Source organism: Hydra vulgaris, chromosome 08, assembly GCF_038396675.1.
Source record: "Hydra vulgaris chromosome 08, alternate assembly HydraT2T_AEP".
NCBI lineage: Eukaryota > Metazoa > Cnidaria > Hydrozoa > Anthoathecata > Hydridae > Hydra > Hydra vulgaris.
This window is the reverse complement of record NC_088927.1, coordinates 60,628,177-60,652,630: the sequence shown is the minus strand read 5'-3', so window position 1 is coordinate 60,652,630 and position 24,454 is coordinate 60,628,177. Positions and strand designations below refer to the sequence as shown.

At 26.9% G+C, this 24,454-nt stretch overlaps 2 protein-coding genes across 2 annotated transcripts in view; both read right to left on the bottom strand.

Moving 5' to 3' along the window:
* Positions 1 to 24,454, bottom strand: part of LOC100206884 (uncharacterized) — a 58,014-nt gene that overhangs the window by 19,222 nt on the left and 14,338 nt on the right. Inside the window, exons 4-11 of the mRNA XM_065804078.1 lie at positions 22,737 to 22,812; positions 21,501 to 21,544; positions 19,289 to 19,408; positions 15,830 to 15,881; positions 15,115 to 15,143; positions 14,322 to 14,651; positions 11,892 to 11,946; positions 9,296 to 9,372 (exon numbers count right to left, since the gene is read on the bottom strand). Of these exons, the coding sequence (XP_065660150.1) occupies positions 9,296 to 9,372; positions 11,892 to 11,946; positions 14,322 to 14,651; positions 15,115 to 15,143; positions 15,830 to 15,881; positions 19,289 to 19,408; positions 21,501 to 21,544; positions 22,737 to 22,812 (783 nt within the window). The remainder of the gene's footprint in view (positions 1 to 9,295; positions 9,373 to 11,891; positions 11,947 to 14,321; positions 14,652 to 15,114; positions 15,144 to 15,829; positions 15,882 to 19,288; positions 19,409 to 21,500; positions 21,545 to 22,736; positions 22,813 to 24,454) is intronic.
* Positions 5,255 to 7,216, bottom strand: LOC136084137 (uncharacterized). Its single transcript, XM_065804283.1, has 3 exons — positions 7,062 to 7,216; positions 6,916 to 6,975; positions 5,255 to 6,702 (listed from the first exon to the last, which is right to left on the bottom strand). The coding sequence occupies exons 1-3, from the start codon at positions 7,214 to 7,216 to the stop codon at positions 5,628 to 5,630; spliced, it is 1,290 nt and encodes a 429-aa protein (XP_065660355.1). The 3' UTR covers positions 5,255 to 5,627.

The following is a 24,454-nucleotide window of genomic DNA, read 5'->3' as shown; positions in this document are numbered from 1 at the left end:
TGATGCAACATCAACTCAGTCTCCTCTACTTAGATCAGTATTCTGACATTGTACTGAAATTGAAAGTTACCAGAGACTTCAGTACATACTTTAACAGTTATAAAGAGTACATGCAAAGGAGGCTGCTACATCCATTAAGGAAGCAATGAGTTTTTTTAATATTTTTTCAAAGCAGATTTTTTATACATTCTATTGTTATAAAATTTTGCCACAAGTTTTTCAAATTAAGTTTTTTAACCACTTTCGTTTTTTTAAAAATAACGTTCAGTTTATAACTGAAGTTATGTCACATAATTACGTAAAAAAGCTATATTTCTTAAATTCATTTTATTAACTGAAAGAAAAATGAGGTAGCTAAAATAAACTGAAAATTACTTATATACTACTGCATTTAAAACTGAAATTTTTTTCTTTTTTTAATAAAAAAGCAAAATAAAAATATAAAAAATAAAAAAATAAAAATAATTTTTGGGCACTTGCTTTTGGGCACCCATACCCCACCAGCGGTACTAAACAGGTCTGGGTTCGTCCCTGATATGTGTACATAAACAGTCGCAATCAATAGTTTGAAACATTTTAAAAATTTGCAGAAATATATATATATATATATATATATATATATATATATATATATATATATATATATATATATATATATATATATATATATATATATATATATATATATATATGTAAACATATACATACATATATTAGGGTGGTCCTTATTTATAAGGAAAAAATTTTTTTTTTGAATTGTTTTGAAATTATTAGCCAGAATGTACCTTTATATAAGACATGAAAATATATCAAATTTCAGCTCAATCGGTTAATATTAACACGTGCCGCATCGACGCTGAAGTTGTGAGATTCAATGTAAGGCAGTTACCTATAAGAACGACAATGTACGCTCGACTGGAAACATAAAATTAATTTTTTTTTAATTTTAGTATAAAAACATACTAATTAAAATGAAAACGTAAAATAAAGATATAGTTTATCCTAATACTATATTTTTTATTTATTGAAATGATACATCCACTTCAGATACATATTTTGGATTAAAGTAAGCCTCCTTTTGTGGCGACTGGGAATTCTGAACTCCTGAACAACCTGAATAAAATAAAAATAATATTGAATGTGTTTTCTAAACCTAGCCTATAGATTGTGTTCAAGGAAAAAGTATCAAAAAATTAAATTTGTTTATACATACCTGTATCAAAAATTGTTTTTGATGCTCATTTTTCGTCATTTTTTCATTGTAATCCTCGATAAACTTCACTCCTCTTTCTGCAATATCATTTGTACATTTTAAGGTTGAAATGATATTTTTTTCCTGTGCGATAATCCTCTCTGTTTTCCCAATTCAGCGGATCGTCCTGAAGAAATTCAACACAAATACCGAATCGTTTAAATAACTGAAGTGAATTGGCGGACAATAATTCAGTTGGTAGATCTTTTTGAACAAAATTTTGGACATTTCGGATTTGCAACGACAGTTTTTTCTCAATGACTTCTGTCTCTTCATTTTCTTCTTCTTTTTTCATTCACAGTCTCTATGTTTTTACTTGCACATTCCATAATTTTTTGAGCCATTCTAATTTTTTCAACTCTCTCAATTCTATCGTCAAATATTGCCATGGCAGCACACTCTTCACTTAGATACCATAAATGGTTTAAAAATTTTGTTATTGCAATGGTTGCAATGTTTTCATAAATATTTTTAAATTTAACCAATTTTCTCAAAAAATATATATCATTTAGGGGTGCTCCTGTAGTATTCGTTGCTGAAAACCAGGCCTCTACATAACAGTATACAACGAAAACGCAAATTTCTGCATTCAGTTTTGAATTATCCTTTCTCATTTTCATTTGATCGGGAAATAAAAAAAGTTTTAAACAATAAATCGCTTTAGACATCCATCTCGCTAAATGATACCGGGGGCCCTAAAACTCACATTTGTTTTATCTCCCAAAAAAATGAGCGTCAATTGCAAAAACTCTTTGTAGTCATCACGTGGTTGCTCTTATGCAAGTTTCTGTTTCACAAAATAAATAATTTCGGGCGCTACATCTTTCAGTGCATTATAAACAGCTTCATCGCTGGTATAATCTAAAAATTTCATTTTATCAATAAAACGACCTCAAATATATGGTGTCGGCATGGAAGCCACAAAATATCTCGCCCTAACCTTTGTTGAAGCAGAACTGCAGCTCCTTTTATACGTCCAGTGTTTGATGCTGTAGTATCAAAACAAAAGGCTTGAAATTTTTTTGGTTAAATTCCATTCATCAGTGATATGGAACACAGCAGAGCAAACTTCCGATCCTCCTGATGATGCAATTCCAGGTACTCCTAATAATTGTTCAAAATCTAAACCAACCGCGATCAAAGGAAGCCGATCAATTTTCTCATTTTTTGTGATATCATTTCCTACCAATTTTATTGATGAATATTTTATTTTCCGCAAAATCTCTCTATTTCTTTTGATAGACGATCTATTGAGAACAAACTCGGTGATATCTATATTAAGAGCTTCTAGGACGGCAGAAATAATATGCATTGCATCCCTGTCACTCACTTTACATTTGTCCAAGGCAGCATGGACCCTGTTCAGATTCCGATATTAAATATGTGTCATCTTCACTGTTGTCTTGATTTATCACTTTTTTCACTAACGAACAACTAGAATTTTCCAACAAATCTTCTTTTCTTTTCAACTTTGCAGCTGTGCGTTCTTCTTTCCGATTTTCCTTATGTAATAATTTGATATCTACTCCCAATATACAACCAACTCTACCTTTCTCCCTTTGCTTAATTAAAAATTCTCTATCTTCGACGATTTTAATCTCATTTAACGCATTTAAGGTGGCAATATCGAAAAGGTTGTCTAAATCTTCTTTAAAATCATTTTTTTTTTCTCTCTGCCGTTCAGTATCTCTATTTTCAGATTTTTCTAAATTTCTGGCATTATCGTACGAAGATTTTAATTTCAAAATACAGTTTGAACAGTTTTGAACTGGGATTCTAGCTTTTTTCCAAAAAACGACCACTTCATCAATAACTAAAGCACTGCTGTCATTAAGATTTAAATTTACCACTCTCATGTTATAAAAAAGTACATTCAAAACATCTCGTTTACATGGTAATTTACTACCGCAGATTTGATTTTTCATCACTCCAACAAGATAAATATTTTTCCGAAAAGTGGACATTTTAGCACTTTTATCAATTACTTATATAGCACGTCTTTTCTTATGCACTTCATGTGCGAAACTAAAACGAATGCAGCATTGAACAAATAATATGTAAAAACAAAATTGACTTGTAGAGACTTGTAGTTGCGCTTGTAGCGAATTCAGAATGCACTTGGTGGTTTGTTGCGCATAGCATCGTCATAGCATGTTAGACAGTCAGATGCATGAAACTTTAAGGCCAATGCGGCACGTGTTAATATTATCGGATTGAGCTGAAATTTTGTATTTTTAATCTTTTGGTGTAACTGAACAAAATTACAAATAATTTTGAAAAAATATGAACTTTCGAAAATAAGGACCACCCTAATGTATATATATATATATATATACAAACATATATATTATATATATATATACATATATATATAGATATATATCTATATATATATATATATATATATATATATATATATATATATATATATACTATATATATATATATATATATATATATATATATATATATATATATATATATATATATATATATATATATATATATATATATATATATATATATATACATTAGGGTGTTTCATATTTTATCAATTTTTGAAATCGAACTCGCGAATCGATTTATGAATTGACTATTTGTATAAAAATAAGTTTGAGCAAAAAAAAAAAAAATTCAATTTTTCAGGGTCCCCGCCAGTTCGATTTTGGGCCAAAAATGATGGGTGTTTTAAAGGCCTGGCGGGGACCTTAAAATTTATCGAAATTTTTTATTTATTTTTTTAAATGTTATATGTTGGATTGAATATTAATCACATAAATGGAGCATGTTGAAAAAATTAAGAAATTAGTCTACAGAATCTTTCAAAATTGGTGAAAAATGCAAATTTTCCATCTTAAAAATCTATTTTATCACTCAATCGCGTATAAAAAACATTTTTGATTTTCTAATAAACTGTTTCAAGACGCGGAAAAATCAATAACCTAGATTTTTTTAATAATAGTGTCAAATGAGGTATATACAGGTTTAAAAAAAAATTTCTTTTTTCCTTCGAGGTAACCTAACCCTTACGCTAACCTTAATAGCCTAATAACAATTGTTTATTTTAGTTATTTTTATAATAAAAAAGACTTAATGATCTTACTGCAACATTGTTAAAAGTGGTATTGTTGTTATTAGTTTTATTGCCTCAAGATTAGAAAGTATATGGTAGCTTTTCAACTTTAAATGATTTTCTTGGTATTGTTGCAAAGTTTTTTTTGGTTTTGTAAAAAATAAAAAATAAAAAAGAATGATATGTTTAAGTATAATTAAATAAAAAATACATATTTACAAATCAATATTACATCATTAAATAAAAGTCATCATTTAAAAACTATATTATCTATTTTGCAATTGCTTGATATGCTAATTGCAAATCTTCTTTAGTCTTTGCCTTGTTAAGGTTTTCTCTCCTTTGGTGAATAGCTAGCAGTAAGTCCTGACGATCGTCTTCATTGTGAACGTTATTTACAAAGTCTGATACAACTTTAATAGATCTTTCAGAAACGTCGTTAACCACTGCAAGGTTGGAAACAAACTGGGAAAAAATCTTAAACTGTTCAATAAACTCCCATAGTGGTGCCGGGCTGTTTAACCAAAGTTTATCATTTAGCTTAGTAAGGTTTAACAAACTAAATATGAACCAAGAGTTTTCTCCCACTAGTTGGGCAATACTTGGTGGTTTTTCTAGGTTAAAGTTAAGAGTTTTTAACAAATTTAATTTTTCGGAATGCCGAAAAAATTCAGGAACTGGTTTCGAAAAGACCATTTTTGCAACTTCTTCTCTCTCTGCAACAGAAATACCTTGGTCTAGAAGAGCCAGCGGAATTAAAGTTTCATCAAGGTACCATAAATGTGATTCCATTGAAACCATTGTGGCATCAATTCCATTTAAAATTGTTTCAGAATTCTGAACATATTGTTCTACGTAACCTCTATATTTTGTCATTTGCCAATAGGCTTTTATATCTTGGTAAGGGGCAGCTTAATGTAAAGAGGTTTTTAAAAACCAGACGGTATAAAAGATTGAGATAAACTCAGCAGTAGACTGCACTTCGTTCTTTTGATCGTCTGTCAATTCATAAGACAGTTGCAAACTCAATATCCGAATCTTGAGATAATAAATAGCTTTGGACATAAAACGTGCATGAGACACGCACCCTGGAGCTTGAATTTTAAAATCTCTTTCAGGGCATAAGTACATTATGGTTAGTTTCAATAGCTCCTTGTAGTCTCCTCTGGGAAAAGTGTTTTTTTTTAGAGCAATCTCGCAATATTTTACAGCATCGAGTTGGATTTCTAAGAAAGTGGTAGCAATAGATTGAGTGTCATATTTTACAAACTTTGAAGAGTCAATGCTACTTTTAATGTCATTCTAGTTTAATTGGAACCGTTTAAACATTAGGTTTTCTGGAGATTTAGTTTTTCCACTGCACTGTCTTTCACAGAAGTGTTTTAGATGTAACTCATAAACATGCCTCCTGCAAGCCAGCTCTAGTAGAATTGAGTTTTGTTTATGACTAAACCTGACATTTGTACCAGAAAGTCTTCCTGTATTTGTAGCTGTTGTATCAAAACATAAACCTTTCACGTCATCACATATTCCATACTCATCCAGTATTTTAACTAAAGCATCGTATTGAGCTTGTCCAGTACCATGATCAATTGCTGGAATGCCAAGGAGCTTCATTTTACCATCAATATTTACCGAGACCGCAAATCGATCTCTTTTTGATTTTATACCCTCTGTGATGTCTTCGATAATTTTTCCATCAAAATGTGCTATTATGGGAAAAGTAGCTTTAGCGGTAGCAATTTTTACATTTTTCTTATATTGTTCAGCATTTTCCCGAATAGATTTTTTTTGAGCTCGCCAAATAGTTGAATGAGACACTGAAAAATCAGCCACATTTCCGCCTGAACTTACGATTAAATCCGTACATACATGCACTAGATCTCTTGATGAAATATTTTTTGAGACTGATGTCATGGCAATATCTTTAACAAAACCTTTCTTTAACTCTTGTTTTGCGTTACTTGGGCCGGGTTGCGATAAATCAAAAGAAATATCTGATTCTGTACTCACGTCACTGATATCTGAGAGAAGCTCTAGATCTGTAGTTGATTCGTCTATTTGGAGTAACTGTTTAATATTACAACTTTTTAAAGGCTTCTTATCTTTATTTACCCTTTTATATCTCATGTCTTTGCTCCCCAAAGTCATTAGACGACTGGACTTTTGGTCTTTTAAAAATTGGATATCAACATAGTGTGAAGGTTTATCAAGGCTCGTTTTTTTTAAGATTTCCTTAATATTATCTTTACCAATCCAAAATACCTGCTCCCCCTTCTTTTTGAATTCTTCCCTAGATTTCTCTGCTGCTTTAGAGTCTTTATTCTTACTTTTCTTTAATGTCTCCCAACTATCGATTAAACGAGTAATATTATTCCTGAAAAAATTAAGATAATACATTAAATAAAATAGAAATATTAACTTTAATATGCACCTTATATTTTGCATTATTAAGCTATAATCCACACGTAACAACAACTAAAAAAATTAGTTGCAGTGGTACTACAAAAAAACCTTAATCATCTACTAGCTTATTAAGTTCGAATGATTATACAAATATTTTATTATAAATTGAAATTATAAAACTTACCTTATAGATTTATCCGTTAATAATCCATCTTTATAACCTCCGTCTAACCATGGTTTTTTTCTGCAAAAAGAATACAGTTGTCAGGGCAATTGACAAGTCCGGAGCACTTTGCGAATTTATCGGGCCCATCAGTACAACCAATAAACCTTTTGGATGGAGTTAACTTGTTACTAGATCTTTTAAACTGAAAGTTAAGAATTAATTCTTTATTTGTTGCAAAAGTTATCTGAGTTAAGTTTTCTATCAGGCTTTCTTCTTCAAATAAATAAGCTCTAGCTTTTAGTCTCGTAATTTTAGCCATTTTGAATATTATTTAAAAAAAAAATAAAGCACTTATTATTAGTAACGCAAATTTAGTTTAAATACTTTGTCTTCGCATTGGAAAGTAGTTGTTAAATTTTAAATTATTATTTGAGTACCTTGGTATATACATTTTCTAAAAATATTTTCCGATCAAATTTCCAGATTTTCAATTTATTGCTCTCTAATGTTTATTAAGTAGGGGCCATTAAGGTTAGTGTCCGGGGCATGTTACTCCATGGATCCAATTATTATTTTTTTTAGACTTCATTTAACACTAATAAAAAAACTATTCAAATTATAGTTTTTTCCGGGTTTGGAAACAGTTTATTAGGGTATAAAAAAAGTTTTTTATACGCCACCGAGTAATAAAATAGGTTTTTGTGAAATTAAATTTGGATTTTTCACCAATTTCAAAATATTATGTAGACTAATTTCTTTATTTTTTCGACATGCTCCTTTTATGTGATAAACATTCAATCCAACATATAACATTTAAAAAAAAAAAAGATAAATTTAGATAAATTTTAAGGTCCCCGCCAGGCGTTTAAAACACCCGACAATTTTGGCCCAAAATCGAACTGACAGGGACCCTAAAAATTAAATTTTTTTTATTTTTTTTTGCTCAAACTTATTTTTAAACAAATAGTCAATTTATAAATCGATTCGCAAGTTCGATTTCAAAAATTGATAAAATATGAAACACCCTAATATATATATATATATGTATACATTATATATGTATATATAAATATAAATTAGAAAAAACACTTTTCTAACTTTTATCTTCGACAGCATGTTTCATGTGACAGTGGGTTAATCAGGAAGTCTTCCTGATGAACCTACTGATGGAGAAACATGCTGTCGAAGATAAAAGTTAGATAAGTGTTTTTACTAGTTTATTATTGCTCTGTCCTTTAAGAACATTGAGCACTCTATTTGTAGAATACACTGACATAATTTACATATATATATATATATATATATATATATATATAAATATATATATATATACATATATATATATATATATATATATATATATATATATATATATATATATATATATATATATATATATATATATATATATAATCAAATATTATTTTTGAAAATTTTATATAATTTTGCTTCATTTGAGTACCAGGTTTGACACTTTTAAGAAACTTTTTTTTTGAAAATTCTAGGGACCCATTAAATATTCGAGGGTCTTGAGGGACCCCTTAAAATATTTTTTATTCAGAAAAATTTTAAATCTAGTGTTTTTGTATTAGATAGAACACATTAAGGGGGTCTCTGCATATATTTTTCAAAAATATTGTTTTTTGGGACACCCTAATATATATATGTATATATATATATACACATATATATATATACACATATATATATATATAATATATATATATATATATATATATATATATATATATATATATATATGTATGTATATATATATATATATATATATATATATATATATATATATATATACATATATATATATGTATATATTTTAATTTCTTTTCTATGGCTGTGGGGGCCACTACAGTCCAGGATGCCTTTTTTTTTAAATAGTTAAACAACCCTCTTCCAACATATAAACTCAGAAACAAACCTTGATAAACAAGGCCGCTGCACAGAGAAATAAGTTAAGAGCAGTACTACTGGAGATGATGTGGGAATCAAACTTAGATTATTAGTATATATATACCTATATATATATATATATATATATATATATATATATATATATATATATATAAACTCACATATATATATATATATATATATATATATATATATAAATATATATATATATACAAATATATATAAACATACATATACATATATACATACATACCTATATTTATATATACACACACACATATATATACATACATTTATATATACATATATATATATATATATATATATATATATATATATATATATATATATATATATATATATATATATATATATATATATATATATATATATATATATTACATACACACAAAAAAATATATATATGCAACATAAATATATTTAATATTTTTAAATTTTTTAAACTTACACTTTCTCTCCAGTTTTGAATGCTGTTGACTTCTTGTCTCAAGTTTGTAAGCATGGACAATACGTGCTGCAAATCTTCTGTAAAAAAAAAGTCATTTCAAAAAATAAAATTCGTAATATTTTGATAACAATTTCACTTGTTGATGTGCTTATTTTTGTTGGAGTCAAATTTGACATCCGACCTAAATGTTGATAAGAATTATATAATATTTTTCTAGTTATATGTTCAAATAATTTTTCAAGTGCAATTTGTTTCAGCAATATTTTCAGTAATCATTAGGTCAGATTGGGATTAAAGTCATCGTGATCACTATGCTGCTGATAACTTGTAATCTATTACAACTTGACTAACGCCCTGCTTCCTGATACTTTACTGTTACTTGGCAGAGCCTATAAGAACTTTGGCTTAAAATATAGACTCTTGGTTAAGTAAAGATTAAAAATAATGTTTTAATAAATATTTATTCATACTGGGGAAATGTTAACAGGGTGTCCACTCTGCTGGAAAGAATGTAAAGGGCTTTTTTTAAAAAACAAAGTGGAAAATGTATTTTTTGTGCATCATTGATTCAATGATTCACAAAAAAAAACATTATTTTTAATCTTTACTTACCAAGAGTCCATATTTTAAGCCAAAGTTCTTGTAGGCTCTTCCTAGTAATAGTAAAGTAACAGCTTTTGTAGCAGGTTTTTCAAAAACAGTCTTTTCTAGTTATTTAATTTTTACCAGCAGAGTGGACACCCGGGTTAGCTACATCTTGAAACTGTTTTGCAGAACGCCTTTAAAGAAAAACTTTACAGAAAATTTGTGCTGACCAACTTCATACCCTTTTTTTTATTAGGTTAGTTTTCTTTCATATTATGTTAGTATCAAACACTGCCATATTATGCATTAAAGGTGTTCCTGTTAGTGTTTTTGAAGAACATTGTTGAGACTGCGTTAAGAGGGTTTTGTTACAACTTTGATTCAATATTTTATAGTCACATGATTGACTATAAGATATCAGATCTTATAGTCACATGAGTGACCTAGGTATATACTTACATTTTGATTCAGCTATTTGTTGTGAAATCAGATTTGAATCCTCTCACTATAATGTTGTTGCCCTTCTTCACTTATTTAATTTTTTTGTTCCTTATTATTCTTCTTCTCGCCAAGGATGCATTCATTTTGATGTTGTTTATAACCAAATTGAACAAGCCCTTTCTCAGTATTGTTTTTGGTGACTGCTCATAACACTGAATGACTCAATGAATGAATGGCTCTATAACTTGTTAACTAACCAGCACATATTTTCAAATTATTAAATTATTACAAACTATCTTCTATCTTATCTTAACAAACTTCTTCTACATAAGATTCACACTATTATCGTACTTCTCACTTATAACTAATTAGGATAGTCTTTACCTAAATGGGATTTTTTTTTGTTAGGCTGATGTCTTTTATCTCTCTGCCAAAAATTACATTTGGATTCAAAGAGAAATTGAATACGTTATTCATTTATTATTGGTTTTGAATCAAGTATAAAATTACACTATATTGAGAAAAGTTGAAGTCTGAACTGAATATCAAAAAGGGATAGGTCTTGTCATAGTCCAACTTAGTGTTGGTTTTTAATTAAAAAAATTTCATAAAATTTTAGTTTTTTTGGTTTTTGCTTGAAAATGTCACACTATTGGCCCACTAGTCCATCACACTATTGCCCAATCACATGTAAAAAGTCATTGGTTGCACAAACACACACTTTAAGAGAGAATTGCAGGAATAAGCAAGAAAGTAATATTACAACTACTCAAAGCAAAAACACCGATAACACAGATAATAACATCTAATAGCGATAAAACAACTAATAACTAGGTAAAAATTTAAAAAAAGTAGAAACATAAGGAAGTATTCAAACAAAATTTCTTTTGTAGATTGTATTTATATTTTATATTTATATTAAATGCTTGAAAATACTATGACACTGATTTTGCTGCACAAAAAAATTGAAATAAACTTATTGAAAATGCATAAAAAATAAAAATATTTCATGTTAAATATTTCTCAAGTTCATAAATGAGATTTTATGTTAAAATTTTCGAAATTCATAAATGAGAATAGTGTACTTTACATTATGTAAATAAGAAAATAATATTTAGCTGTGAGTTAAAATTTTTAACTCACAGCAAAATTTTTAACTCACAGCAAAATTTTTATTTTACATTTAAACTAACAGAAAATGCAAAGAATATAATTTACATGAAGATGTGTAATACATTAAGAAATGTAATTTCTAAATGAATTACAAAATAATTCAAAATAAAAATTAACACAGTGCAATTTATAAAAAATGCAAGTTTAACAAAAAGTTCTTGATTCATCAAACTTTTATTTTTTTTATTTTAAAACAAATTTTGAAATAAAAAAGAAATGATTAAAAAACTTCTATTTGTTGACATTTTTTAAAGACAAGAATTTCCAAATTTCCAGCAAACTTTCCAGCAAACTTTCCAGCAAACTTTCCAGCAAACTTTCCAGCAAACTTTCCAGCAAACCAAATTAAAAAAATAATTTTTTTTTAACAATACAAACAAAAAACATAAAAATTAACCTTGGAGTACATATTTTTCCAAGTCACTTTTAGAAGCTTTATCTTGCAACTCTACCTGTATTTAATATATTATGTATCATTTAATATTTGTATATATTTAAAATTTACATTAATACATTTAATATTTGAATACATACATATATACATATATATATATATATATATATATATATATATATATATATATATATATATATATATATCAACCCTCGGAACTAGGGTTAGCATTCAGCAATGCCAACCTAACTACCAACCTGAAAATGTTTGAGGTTGGCAAAAAATTGCCGACCTCGTTTCTATGTTTTATGGTAAGACCTTTGTATCAAATAACTTTTCCCGACCTGATGCCGACCTCTAAAAGATTGAGGTCGGCAAATTATTGCCTACCTCAATTTTCCTAATTTTCCTAAAGATAAGCTTCAATTTCCAAAAGCCCCTAAAGATAAGTCTCAAAATACAGAAAATCACAAAATTCAGGCTTCTGACTGTCAAAGGAAAATTGCATTCTATTAAGATTAAAAAACAAACAAAAAGGCAACCATGGCCGGCAAGACAAAATCTTTGAGATTAAAGCAAAAATGCAAGAAGTCAGATATAATCGGAATATCATACTCAGCTATAAAGAAAATGAAAAAGAAGAAATTGAAGGTAGACAGTATTGATCATGATAATGAGGACATGAAAGTTACTGACAAAGAACAGAATATTAAGGAATGTATTGATGTTGCTGAAATAGATGTCGGTTTAGGGTGGGACTGTGACTTGAATTATGAACCTTATACGGAAAGTCAATCAGATTTTGTTACTCTACACCTCCCCAAAAGAATTATGCAATAAAATCACTTCTGCAGCAGACAGGCTGAAATCGCCTTATAATACAGCAACTATGATTGTGTCTGCTATAATTAAAGCTGCTAGTGGAAACTTGAACTGTTTTGATATCTCTACATTGACATCTTGTAAAAGCAGAATGTTAAATCAACAGAGGATAGCTGAGAGTGTTATAGAAAATGTGAGGCTCAACCTACCTCAGTTTGGTGGCCTTCACTGAGACAGATTGTTAACAGTGACAGATTGTTTACTGGGATGGATTGTTCAATGGGACGGATTGTTAAAAGAAATACTAGAAATTACTGTGTGTAAGAAGTTACTGTGTGTAACATGAACAGCTAGCTTTGTGCTCCAGAATACAGTGAATGAAAGTTGCTCAATGTTCCTGCATTTTTTGCCTAGAGAATAAATTCTTTGGTGAATTTAAAACTGCCTGGCCAACATTGAATAAATATTTGCCAATCGAAGCATTAGCTGTTAAAGATACCTGGTTGCAAAATCTCAAAGTACAGAACATACAGCATTTGACATATCTACTTGCTAATGAAGATACTACAACATTTCCATCAGATAACTACTGTGAATGTGCCGAGAACACACTCACCATCCTTGGGCATCCTTGGTCTGTTTTCTAAACAATTGCCTTATGATCAGAGGATGGCAACCAAACTTTTTAGAATGAACAGGTATCTTTTTCTTTTCCACACATCAGCTTGGACAAAAGATGCACCTATGGATGATCTGCAATTTATCTACGACATGATGGACTACATAAAATTAGATCAAATAAAAAGAAGTTGCTGATGTTTTTCTTTCCAAAATAACCAATCACCGATGGTATTTGATAGAAGAGGTAGTTTCATTTTTTTAGCAAACATGTTAGTTCCACATTGTTCAGCATTCTTGGCACCAAAACAGATTGGCTTGCAAAACCAATTGAACAGTGGAAAAAGGAACCAGGATATCAAGATGCTGAAAAATTTGTTTGTACAGTAAAAGTTGTAAATGTAATTTCAGAATTTGCCACAATCATAACCAGCGATCTACAACAAAGAGAATGGTTACTGCAGGGTGTTGAAAATTACAGGCAGCAATATCCTGATTTTGGAAAAAAAACTCTATGAAAATGAAACAACATTCTAACTGTTAACAAAAAAACGCAGAACTAGCTTGGTTTAACTCGATAATATAGCATATATTATATAAGCTACTTTTGTTTGGCTTGATTTCTGTTATTAATTTTTTAAATACTTACAAAATATGATTAGGTGTACTTACTTATCCGTGTTTTAACTAAAAAAAGATACTGTTTTATACAGGAAATTGAGGCTTATCTTTAAGGGCTTTAAGGGGGGGGGGGGGGGGGGCTCTGGAATAGTTATTAAAATGTGTTAATAAATTTTTTACATTGCAAACAAACACAAGAAATAGAAAAAAATACAATTTGGGTGATTTTGTAGTTTTTTTGCATAGTGAAAACTCCTAATATATATATATATATATATATATATATATATATATATATATATATATATATATATATATATATATATATATATATATATATATATATAAACTAAATTTAAGACTAAACTTTACCCTTGTTGATTGCAAAGCATCCATTAAAGATGCTTGTTTTTCTACAATTGTTCCCAAATCTTGAAGTCTTTGCAAACATGATGCTGTTGGAAACTTTTTCTTGTGACACATTGTTAAAATTTCTGGACACACTAGTTCATTACCAGTATCAGAGTTTTTTTCATACCCAGCCATTCTATTCATACTTTTACAACAACCTTGTCGACTGCATGGTCTACTTGAGTAACTTGTGGTTAATGCATCTTCAAGTTGTGGCCATTTTACATACAAATCCATATGCAGCAAATCATCTTTGGAAGGAACAGTTTCCATTTGAGCTCTTAAAATTTTCTAAAATTGTTAAAAAAAAGAAAAGAATTAGTTCTGCTTTTTTTTTTTTAATTCTATAAACATTATTACTGCTAGAATAATTGTTATTATTAAACAAAATTTAAAACAAAATTAAACTCATCCTAATCAGTATTTTAATTATATATAAACTATGTAAATAATAAACAAAAATTTTATTTTTGTTTTCAAACAAAAAAACTATTTAATTAGACCCTCAACATCAAGGGATAATTTGCAAACTGATTTTTTTTTTAATTTATTAAAAAAATACCACTTATCACCTAACACTTATCACATATACACTTATCACCTAACTGAAAAACTTTTAAATCAAAAAACTTATCATCTAAAAAACAACCCATTGCCAATTAAACAAAGTTATAGCTAACTAAAATAACTTAGCACTTAAAGGAAAACAACCCAGTACCCAATAAATGAACTTTTATCTAGCTAAAAAACTTACCACCCAATTAGATAACATTTCTACTTCACCTAAAAAAAATTTAGAAAATTATTTGGTATGATTGATAATTTAGATAAATTATACTTTTTATATACTATAAATAATATAAATGTTTATATTACTTTTTTGTTATTACTTATTTTTATTATTACTTGTTTCAATTACTTTAAATTTATTTATACTACAGTTTTTATTCAACACCATAAAAGTTAAAATAATTGAAAAAGTTTAAAGAAAATTTAGGAAATCTCAAAAACATTTTAGTTTTTCTTTTTTTAGTTTTGTTTTAATATTTAGTTTGAAGTTAAAAAAAATATTCATAAATATTAATTTATTTATACAAATTAATGCAAAAAAATTTTAAAATTCTTCTATATTCATTGAAAAAATCAACATGCTCAAAATGTTTTTTTGATTTGTAGTATTATAAGAGTAGAAACAATTGAAAAAATTAAAAAAAATGAAAAGTTATAAAGATCTTTTTTGTGGACCATTTTGTAAAAAGGAAAAAATATCAAAGAGAACCAAATTTAGCTTATTTGAGTTCTTTTATTACAACATCAAAATATCTAAATCTATATTCATATATAATAATATCATTATATTATATTATTCATATATAATAATATCATTATAGTTATTCTTAAAAAGATAGTTAATAAAACAAGAAAAAAATTGTAAAAAAAAAATTAAAAAAATAGTTAAATTTAAAAACCTTTGTCCACTTTATTATGCAATTCAGCTGAGACATTAGAAGCTATATCCTCCTAATATTAAATAAAACTAGTAATGGTTTTAAAAAGACACTAAATTCAATCTCCTTATAAATTATAAAATAAATATATAAATATAAAAATTAGACTATATATATATATATATATATATTAATAAAAAAAGGTCGGCAGTTAGTTATATATATATATATATATATATATATATATATATATATATATATATATATATATATATATATATATATGTATATATATATATATATATATATATATATATATATATATATATATATATATATATATATACAAGATATATATATATATATATATAAATACAAGATTTCGTGACCTGAGATTAGCGGGCTTTAACGTTATACAAAACCTTTTTACAATGGTTTCTAGCAATAGTAAAAAGAGATATCAGAGTTATCAAGAAAATTGTTGATAGGTATGAAAGTAATGGTTACAATTGGAAATTGCAGCAGCACAATGAAAGGAAAACCATAGAGAAGACCAAATCTTGACTTGGAATCGTCTAGAGTGAATAAAAGATTCTATGCCAGCCTGAATCCAAGAAGTTACATAAAAAGCACATTTGGCAGCAGGAAGACAAAAGATTTCTACCCAAGGGCCACCACAAAGAAAATCACAAAAAAAGTCCTAGTTAGATTTAAAATTATATACGATTATTAATTATACGATTATAGGGATTCTGATGATGAAGAAGAATGTGATTATAGTTTTAGAGAGATCAAACTGTGATCAGAAGCACCTAAGTGGATGTGGAGAAATTGAGCACTGACTAGGATCAGAAACAAGACACATGTTGAGTAGAAAAGGTAAATGATTCAGAATGTCTGGAAAGCGAGTTGGAAAGTTGAATATTTGAATTTTTTAGAAATTGAGAAAGGCAAAAGTTGTGGGCCTTACTGCCTGCAGAGTCACTGACACTAGAGTAAAGCCATTCAGTGTGATGAGCATTAAAGTTACCAACAACAACGATATTAGCTGAAGGATAAAGAAAAAGGGCTTGGTCAATTTGATCAGAAATAACCTAGTTTCCCAACAAAAGGGTAAATTATTACAAATGTAAATGCCCAGACCAAGCATGTGACTATTGGAGTCTTTAAAAATTAAAGAAAGATAACTATTAACACTAAGATCACAAGATGAGACAACCAAACTTAAATTAGCCTTTCAAAGAGCAATAAGGTCTGGTGAACTTTGCAAGAGATAAGACTCAACAGAAGAAAAGTTACTTGGAAGACTATGAATATTAGTGAATGATAGATTTGGAGAACTTGGTGATGACGATGGTTTTTTGTGTTTTATATTTTTTTGTGCTTTAGTCATTTTTAAATTTTTTTAAAAACTTGACTCATAGCACAGATAGTACTCAGTACACTATTTTATAATCCAAGCAATTGCCTCATTACTATTAATAAACCCTAAGCCATAACAAAGGGTTTCAAATTTGGCCTCAACAATGCACACCAAAAGTACAAACAGGGACACCATCCATGCGCAACATGGCACTGCTAGTACTCTGATATTTTACAGATATTGATGGAATCAGCCTCTCTGAGAGCAACCACAGAGTTCAAGAAACCTGACTACCAGCAGGCCTCAGAACCATAAAACTGAGTTTTAGAGCTGTACCCTCATTAGGAGATAACAGAATGAGTTGCCTAGTCATTAAAACAGAGACAAGCAACATCCCCATGCACATCCTAAACTGGAAACAATGTATTATAAATACATCTACGCCAGTCTAATAGATGAGGAAGGGGTGTGAGGCTGATTAACAGATAGACTCAGTTTACCCCTTACGTCTTTGTCCAGGAACCCTTATACAAGACAGTAGCCAGATGCTTTTAACATATGCCCAAAGTAAGTATTTTTATCAAGGCACCATCTCTAACCTTTACTCGACCAAGATCCCCAAGTGTTTTAAAGCGGAATTGGCTCTTCCTACCCTTTGCTAATAAAAGCGCATCCTACAAGGCAGCAGGACATGAAACAGGTATTACTGGGTTACTGTTACCAATAGCAGGATAGCCTGACCTGACTTTTAAAAGGTTTAATAAATTAGTTACATACATTGTCTACTTTTAATTTTATTTTCATTTTTGTAAAAAAAATTATTGCTAAATAGTATTAAATTTTTAACTAAACATTTTTGACAATTTCCAAGATCCTCTTGTAACTTATTAAATAGCTGAAACCACATTTTATTTGGTCGATAAAAACACATATATAATATGATAAGTTTTTGAACATTTAGGTTTTTAAATATTTTTATATAATTTTAAAACTAAAAATTTAAAAATACTAAAAAAAATGTTGTTTGTTTTACATAGATTTATTTATATTTTTGTTCTTCTAATTTTATATTATGTTTTTTATCATTAAATAAATTTTTATATGTAAATTTTAAATGAATTTATGATGATTTAAATTGCATTTAATATGATTTTTTAAGTTTTAAAATGTCATAAGCAAAAAGTAAAAAAACTTATTTAAATTGATTGCTTTTAAATGAGAAACTTGGTTGGCTTGCCAATTTTCGTCGTATAGAATGTTAGCTAAAAGAACTTTCGTTGCAATATTCTATTTTAGAGTTAATTTAAATAAGCAACAAAGACATTTAAGGGGCAGAATGAGACTTGTTGACCGCAAAAGGGAAGCAAGTGAATATAATCAGCACATTTAAATATTTAGTATACAAAATTTCAATTTTTTTTTTAATTTACTTTTTATACAAAATTTACTTTTTTTTTTAATTTTTTTGTAACTTTCTTAACTTAAGATAAACAGTAAAAATGAAAATAAAGAGTTTTTGAATAATAAGAATAAACTAAAAAAATTTATGAAACATATTGAAAAAATCTAAACTAGAGACTGACGTCAATTAAAAAATGATTTTTTTTTTTAACTTTTGAGTAAATGATCTTGCTTGTTAATGACAACGGTTTTTTACACATAAAAAAAAATCAATCAACTCAATTAATTTCTTCATTGAGCCTACTAATTTCCACTTTAAATCTGAGACCGAAATAGTTTTTTTTTTTTTTACTATGATCTTTTGAACCTTTGGGAATTTTAAACCAATTGGGAATTCTGCATTATACGTGATACCATCAAGCTGACGAACACCCTGACATAATACATATAAATAAATACAAAAATAAAACTTTTTGTTTTCCACAAATATTTTAATAAAGTAATAAAGTTAAAAAAAAAGTATGTAACATTATTTATTAAGTGTTATTTTTTTAAGTTATTATTTCAAAAATTTATATAAATAAAAAATATTTCAATAAACTGCAGTAAATAAGTTATAAATAACAAATAAATAATAAAGTAATAAAAAATACTGTAAAATTAAACAAATAGACACCACACAGACGCTAATTTTTTTTGATGAATGAGATTTTTACCTTTATTTCTCCAAAAAGAGCCAATGCTTTTTCTTGAGCATCATTAAAAACTTGAGTAGGTGTATAACTTTCCAGATCAGAAACTTTTGCATAACTATTCAACATTTTGTGTAACTCATTCTGTTTAATGAAATTAAGATTTTTGTTACTAATAAATAAATAAATATCTTAGTATTTGATTCTTCTTTAAATAAAAGAAAAATTAAGACTATAAAACAAATAACAAAATAAATATTAGGTCTAGAAGTTAATTTCCACGTTTTTTGTTGTTGTTCTACTTTGTCAAAATAAAACTATTTTTATTTGACGAATTTTGGTTATAATGTTCTCTGTATTATCAGCGTTCTATCAATATATGACTTTCCCTATATAATGTTATAAATATGTGTTATTTTTAGATAAAAAGATGTCAACTTTTGTGACCTGCCAAAAATGGTTTCAGTGTTTTAAATTGGGCGCTTTCGACACCCACAACGAAGATCGGCAAGGACAGCCAAAAAAATTTGAAGACGAACAACTTCAAGCTTTATTGGATGAAGATTCGGCTCAAAAACAGGAGCAACTCGCAGCATCACTTGGTATCACACAAAAAGCTGTTTCTCTTCGATTGAAAACAATAGGGAAGATTCAGAAGGAAGGAATATGAGAGCACTATGAGCTATCAGAACGCAACAAAAAGCAGAGAAAAATAACTTCATAAAACTTGCTGGACAGATTCCAAAGAAATTTATTTTTGGACTGCATCGCATCCACACCGCATCATAACTGGTGATTAAAAATGGGTATACTACCACAAACCAAAGCAAAGAAAATCGTGGGTTAGTCCCGGTGAACCAACAACTTTGACCACAAAACCAAAAATCCACAGGAAGAATGTCTTACTGTGCATATGGTGGGATCAATCCGGCATACTGTACAATGAGCTTCACCAAACTGGCAAAATAATCAGTGCGAATTGCTATCAATATCAATTAGCGCAGTTGCGTCATGAAATTGCAGTAAAGAGACCAGAATGGGCAGATTGACACGACAAACTCATACTGCTTCATGATAAGGCAAGGCTGCATGTTACAAAAGCAGTAAAAGACATGCTAAAAGAGTTCAAATGGGAAGTCTTACGCATCTGCCATACTCTTCGGATATTGCCCCATCGGATTTTCACCTTTTCCCATCAATAGCTCATGGTTAAGATCGTCAAGACATTGAAAAATCGCTTGATAAAAGGATGGCAGCCAAACCAGAAAAATTTTATTATGAAGGAATCCATAAATTCCCCAAACTTTAGAAAAATGTTATTATTAATAAAGGAATTCATTTCGATTAAAGTATTGTTTTTAGTTTGTCTAGTTTCACATAGTTCAAAAAGCATAAAATAATGCGGTAAATAACTTCTAGACCTAATAACAATAACAAATATAATAACATAAACAATATAATAGATAGAAAAATAACCATTCAACATGTTTTTTATGTATTTTACTGCTTGATTCAAAAAATGATCATCCAAACACCATCAAGATTTTTGTGTATTAAAAAATCTAACTTTTATTTTATTTCATGAAAAAGGCTAATATCATTTTAACACAATACCATGTGGTTATATTATTGATTCTTCAAAATTAAAAAATTTCTTTAAACTTGTACAATTGGTATCCTACGAATCAAAAATAAGTGAATTCTTTATTTCATTATTAGGTACATTTTCTGAAGAGGCTCAACATGTTTTTAAAATCTTTTGTGAAAATTTTACAAAAAAATGCAATAGTGAAAAAAAAATTTAAACATATTTTATCATACTTTATGAGCAACTGATCTTTTTATTTGCACATTTAAAAAGCAATACATAACTACAAAAAAAAGTCTACTGTTTGTAGTTACTGTATGTATGATATCTGTTACTGTATGTTGTTATCGATATAAATCAAGCAGCACCACTTTACTTTAAGTATAAACTTAAATAATATTGTTGTGTAAAAAATTTTTTGTTTGTTTTTCTCAAAATTAATGTTATTTTTTCTACAGATTGTTTTATTTAGGTAATGTCCCAATGTAAACCCCAAAACTTTTTTTATAAAATTTATGAAAATTCCCAATTAATAAATACAACCAATTTTAATCTATTAGAAGAAAAAATTCAAATATCAAATGAACTTTAAAAATAAGAGAAATAAAAACACTAAAAAAATAAATGAAAATAAAATTTTAATCAAACCTCATTATTATAAATTTCCTGCAATTTTTCTTCAGCTTTTACAACTAAAAAAAAAAACCATTAAAAAATATTTATATTTTTTTTTATCATAATGATTTCTTAATTTATTTATAACAATATAATTTACTCAATAAAAGACATAATTTTTAATGAATATTATTTCTATTTTGTTTCAGCAAAACACAATTAGTTATATTAATCTCAACCTGACACAATGGCAGCTTGTTTCAGGTTGAGATCGACCATTAAACCTGACATTAACTTTTAATCTTTGAAACAACAACAGACTTTATACTAAAACTATGGTGATTATTAAACTAATAATTAATATGATTGTTTATGTATATATATATACATATGCATAAATACATATATACATAATTACATCAATAATCTTTTATATGCTCTATATAAATCAAAGTTATACAAGAGTTGTTTTGATATGTTGTTGGTTAGTTGTTTGATTTTTGGTTCTTAAAAAGTATATATTTTTTTTTGCTTACTTCAGCTTAGGAAAAATTTATTTTAAAAGTTCATTTGATTATTCTTAAACACAACAAAATTTGAATAATTCATTAAACAGAGAGCTACCTAATTACACAAGAATATTGAAAACTTAATAATGATTTTACTTGTTACAGTAATTTGTAACAATAATTTTTTTAAATATCATATTTAATCTCAGAAATTGAGTTCTAGAAACTTCTAAGAAATCTTTAACAACGTCATTAATATAATTAGGTCTAACATTGTATCTTTCATACATTGATCATGGATACATTTACTTTATTGTCATAATTACATATTTACTTCACTGTCATTAAAACCTATATACTTTATAGTCATTAATTTACATTTACTTGGTTTTCTATTATATTAATTTATATTATTTATTTATTTTATCCTTGTATATATTTTCCAATGTAATTCATATTGGTTTACTTTCTTGTCATTTAATGATAAGGAAGTAAATTGATATTAATGACATTGAATTGTTAATGACAATGAAAGAAAGTAAATAAACCAAACATTAATTTATTTACTTTCTTGTCATTACTATCAATTTACTTCTTTGTAATTAGTATAAATTTACTTCATTATTAGTATTAAAAGACAGTATTGATATTGTTATATTGTTGTAAATCATAAAATTTTAAATATTTATGTTTATAGACATTTAAAATCTGATTTCGGTTCAAAAAAAATCAAAAAATATATGTATAAAAAATTAAAAACCTCCATTATCAATTCTTTCATCAACCTGTGATACACGATCTGATAGAGTACTACATTGATTATATAGATCATCTATCTGAAAAAAAAATTTGATAAATTTCAGGAACTCAACAATTACAGAATATAAATAATATTTCATAATATTTTATTTAGTTATTATTTTATATCTAAGCAGTTCTTAAAATAAAAAAAATTTCTGTAAACAAATGGGAGCAAACACATTTGTTATTGAGTATGAACAGAAGCATACTTTGGTACGTCTTGTCAGTCTAAATAAGATTTGAAATTAATGATAAATTAAAATTAAAAACAAAATAATAACTTGAAATAAAAATTTGAAATCATTAAATAATTGATTCAAAACATTTTTTTAAATCAAATTCAGAATGTTAATACTTTTTTTTTTTTGCAAAAAAAACTTTCTTTAAAATTGACATTTTTGGTTTCTGATCTTTATAAATTGATTTACCTTACATTGAAGAACAATGATTTTGTCCTTCATGATTTAATCTCAATGATTTTAATTAATGATTTTAATTTTGAAATTATAACATAAAAATAACATTATCATAACATTATAACATTAAATTTTGAAATAAGAACATATTTGAAACTTTTATCATTAAACTTTATAATAAATTTTATGACTTATATTATAATTTTTATTTGAAATAAACTTTGAAAATAACAACTAAAAGAAAAGTAGAAATAATAAAAAAAAAAAAAAAAAGCAGTCAAAAAATTAAAAATAAAAAAAAACAAAATTTGTTAAAATTTATGAATAAATATTTCTTTAATTAACACATATTACAATTACATTAAACATATTGGTATATAAATTTACCAAACAGTCACATACAAGCAGTAAGTGTCTGAGGAAAGATTGAAATAAATAATGATAATAAAGAATTGGTTTTAAAACAATGCAAATTTAGACAGTTGTCAGACAAAAACAGAAAGGCAACACTAATTATATTAAATTAATGCAGGGTTGCCACTATAATTTTAAGTTTTTCCCTGAGTTTTCCCTGAGTAAATAATGTTTTTCCCTGAGTTTAGCTTTTTATATTACCTACGTTTTCCCTGAGATTTCCATATCCTATATATATATATATATATATATATATATATTTATATATATATATATATATATACATATATATATATATATTTATATATATATATATATATATATATATATATATATATATATATATTTTTATAAATATATATATATAAAATATATATATATTTATAAAAATATATATATATTTATAAAAATATAAATATATATATATTTTTTATATATATATATATATATATATATATAATTAAATATATATAAATGTATTTATAAATAATTTAAATAGATTCTAAATGTACTAAATACAATGAAACAAAGCAAATATTTTTCATCAATTCTAAAATTTAACACAAAAAACAGTTTTTAGTAAGAAACTTTATCAATAAGTTTCTTCTTTGCATTTAATAGTTCTAAAACTGAATCTAACTCCATTGATTCTTTTTCTGTTTCATCGCATTTTCTTTTTAAAGCAGTTGCTTTTTTAAGCATTGTTAAATCTTTTTTTTTTTGTCAGCATCTTCAACAGATTGAATAAAATCTTTGTTTAATATAAAACACGCTGTTACAAGTAAAGTCTTTTTTTTTCTACTTCTTCAATTTCTTCTAATAAGATTGCTCTTTGGTGGTTTGATTC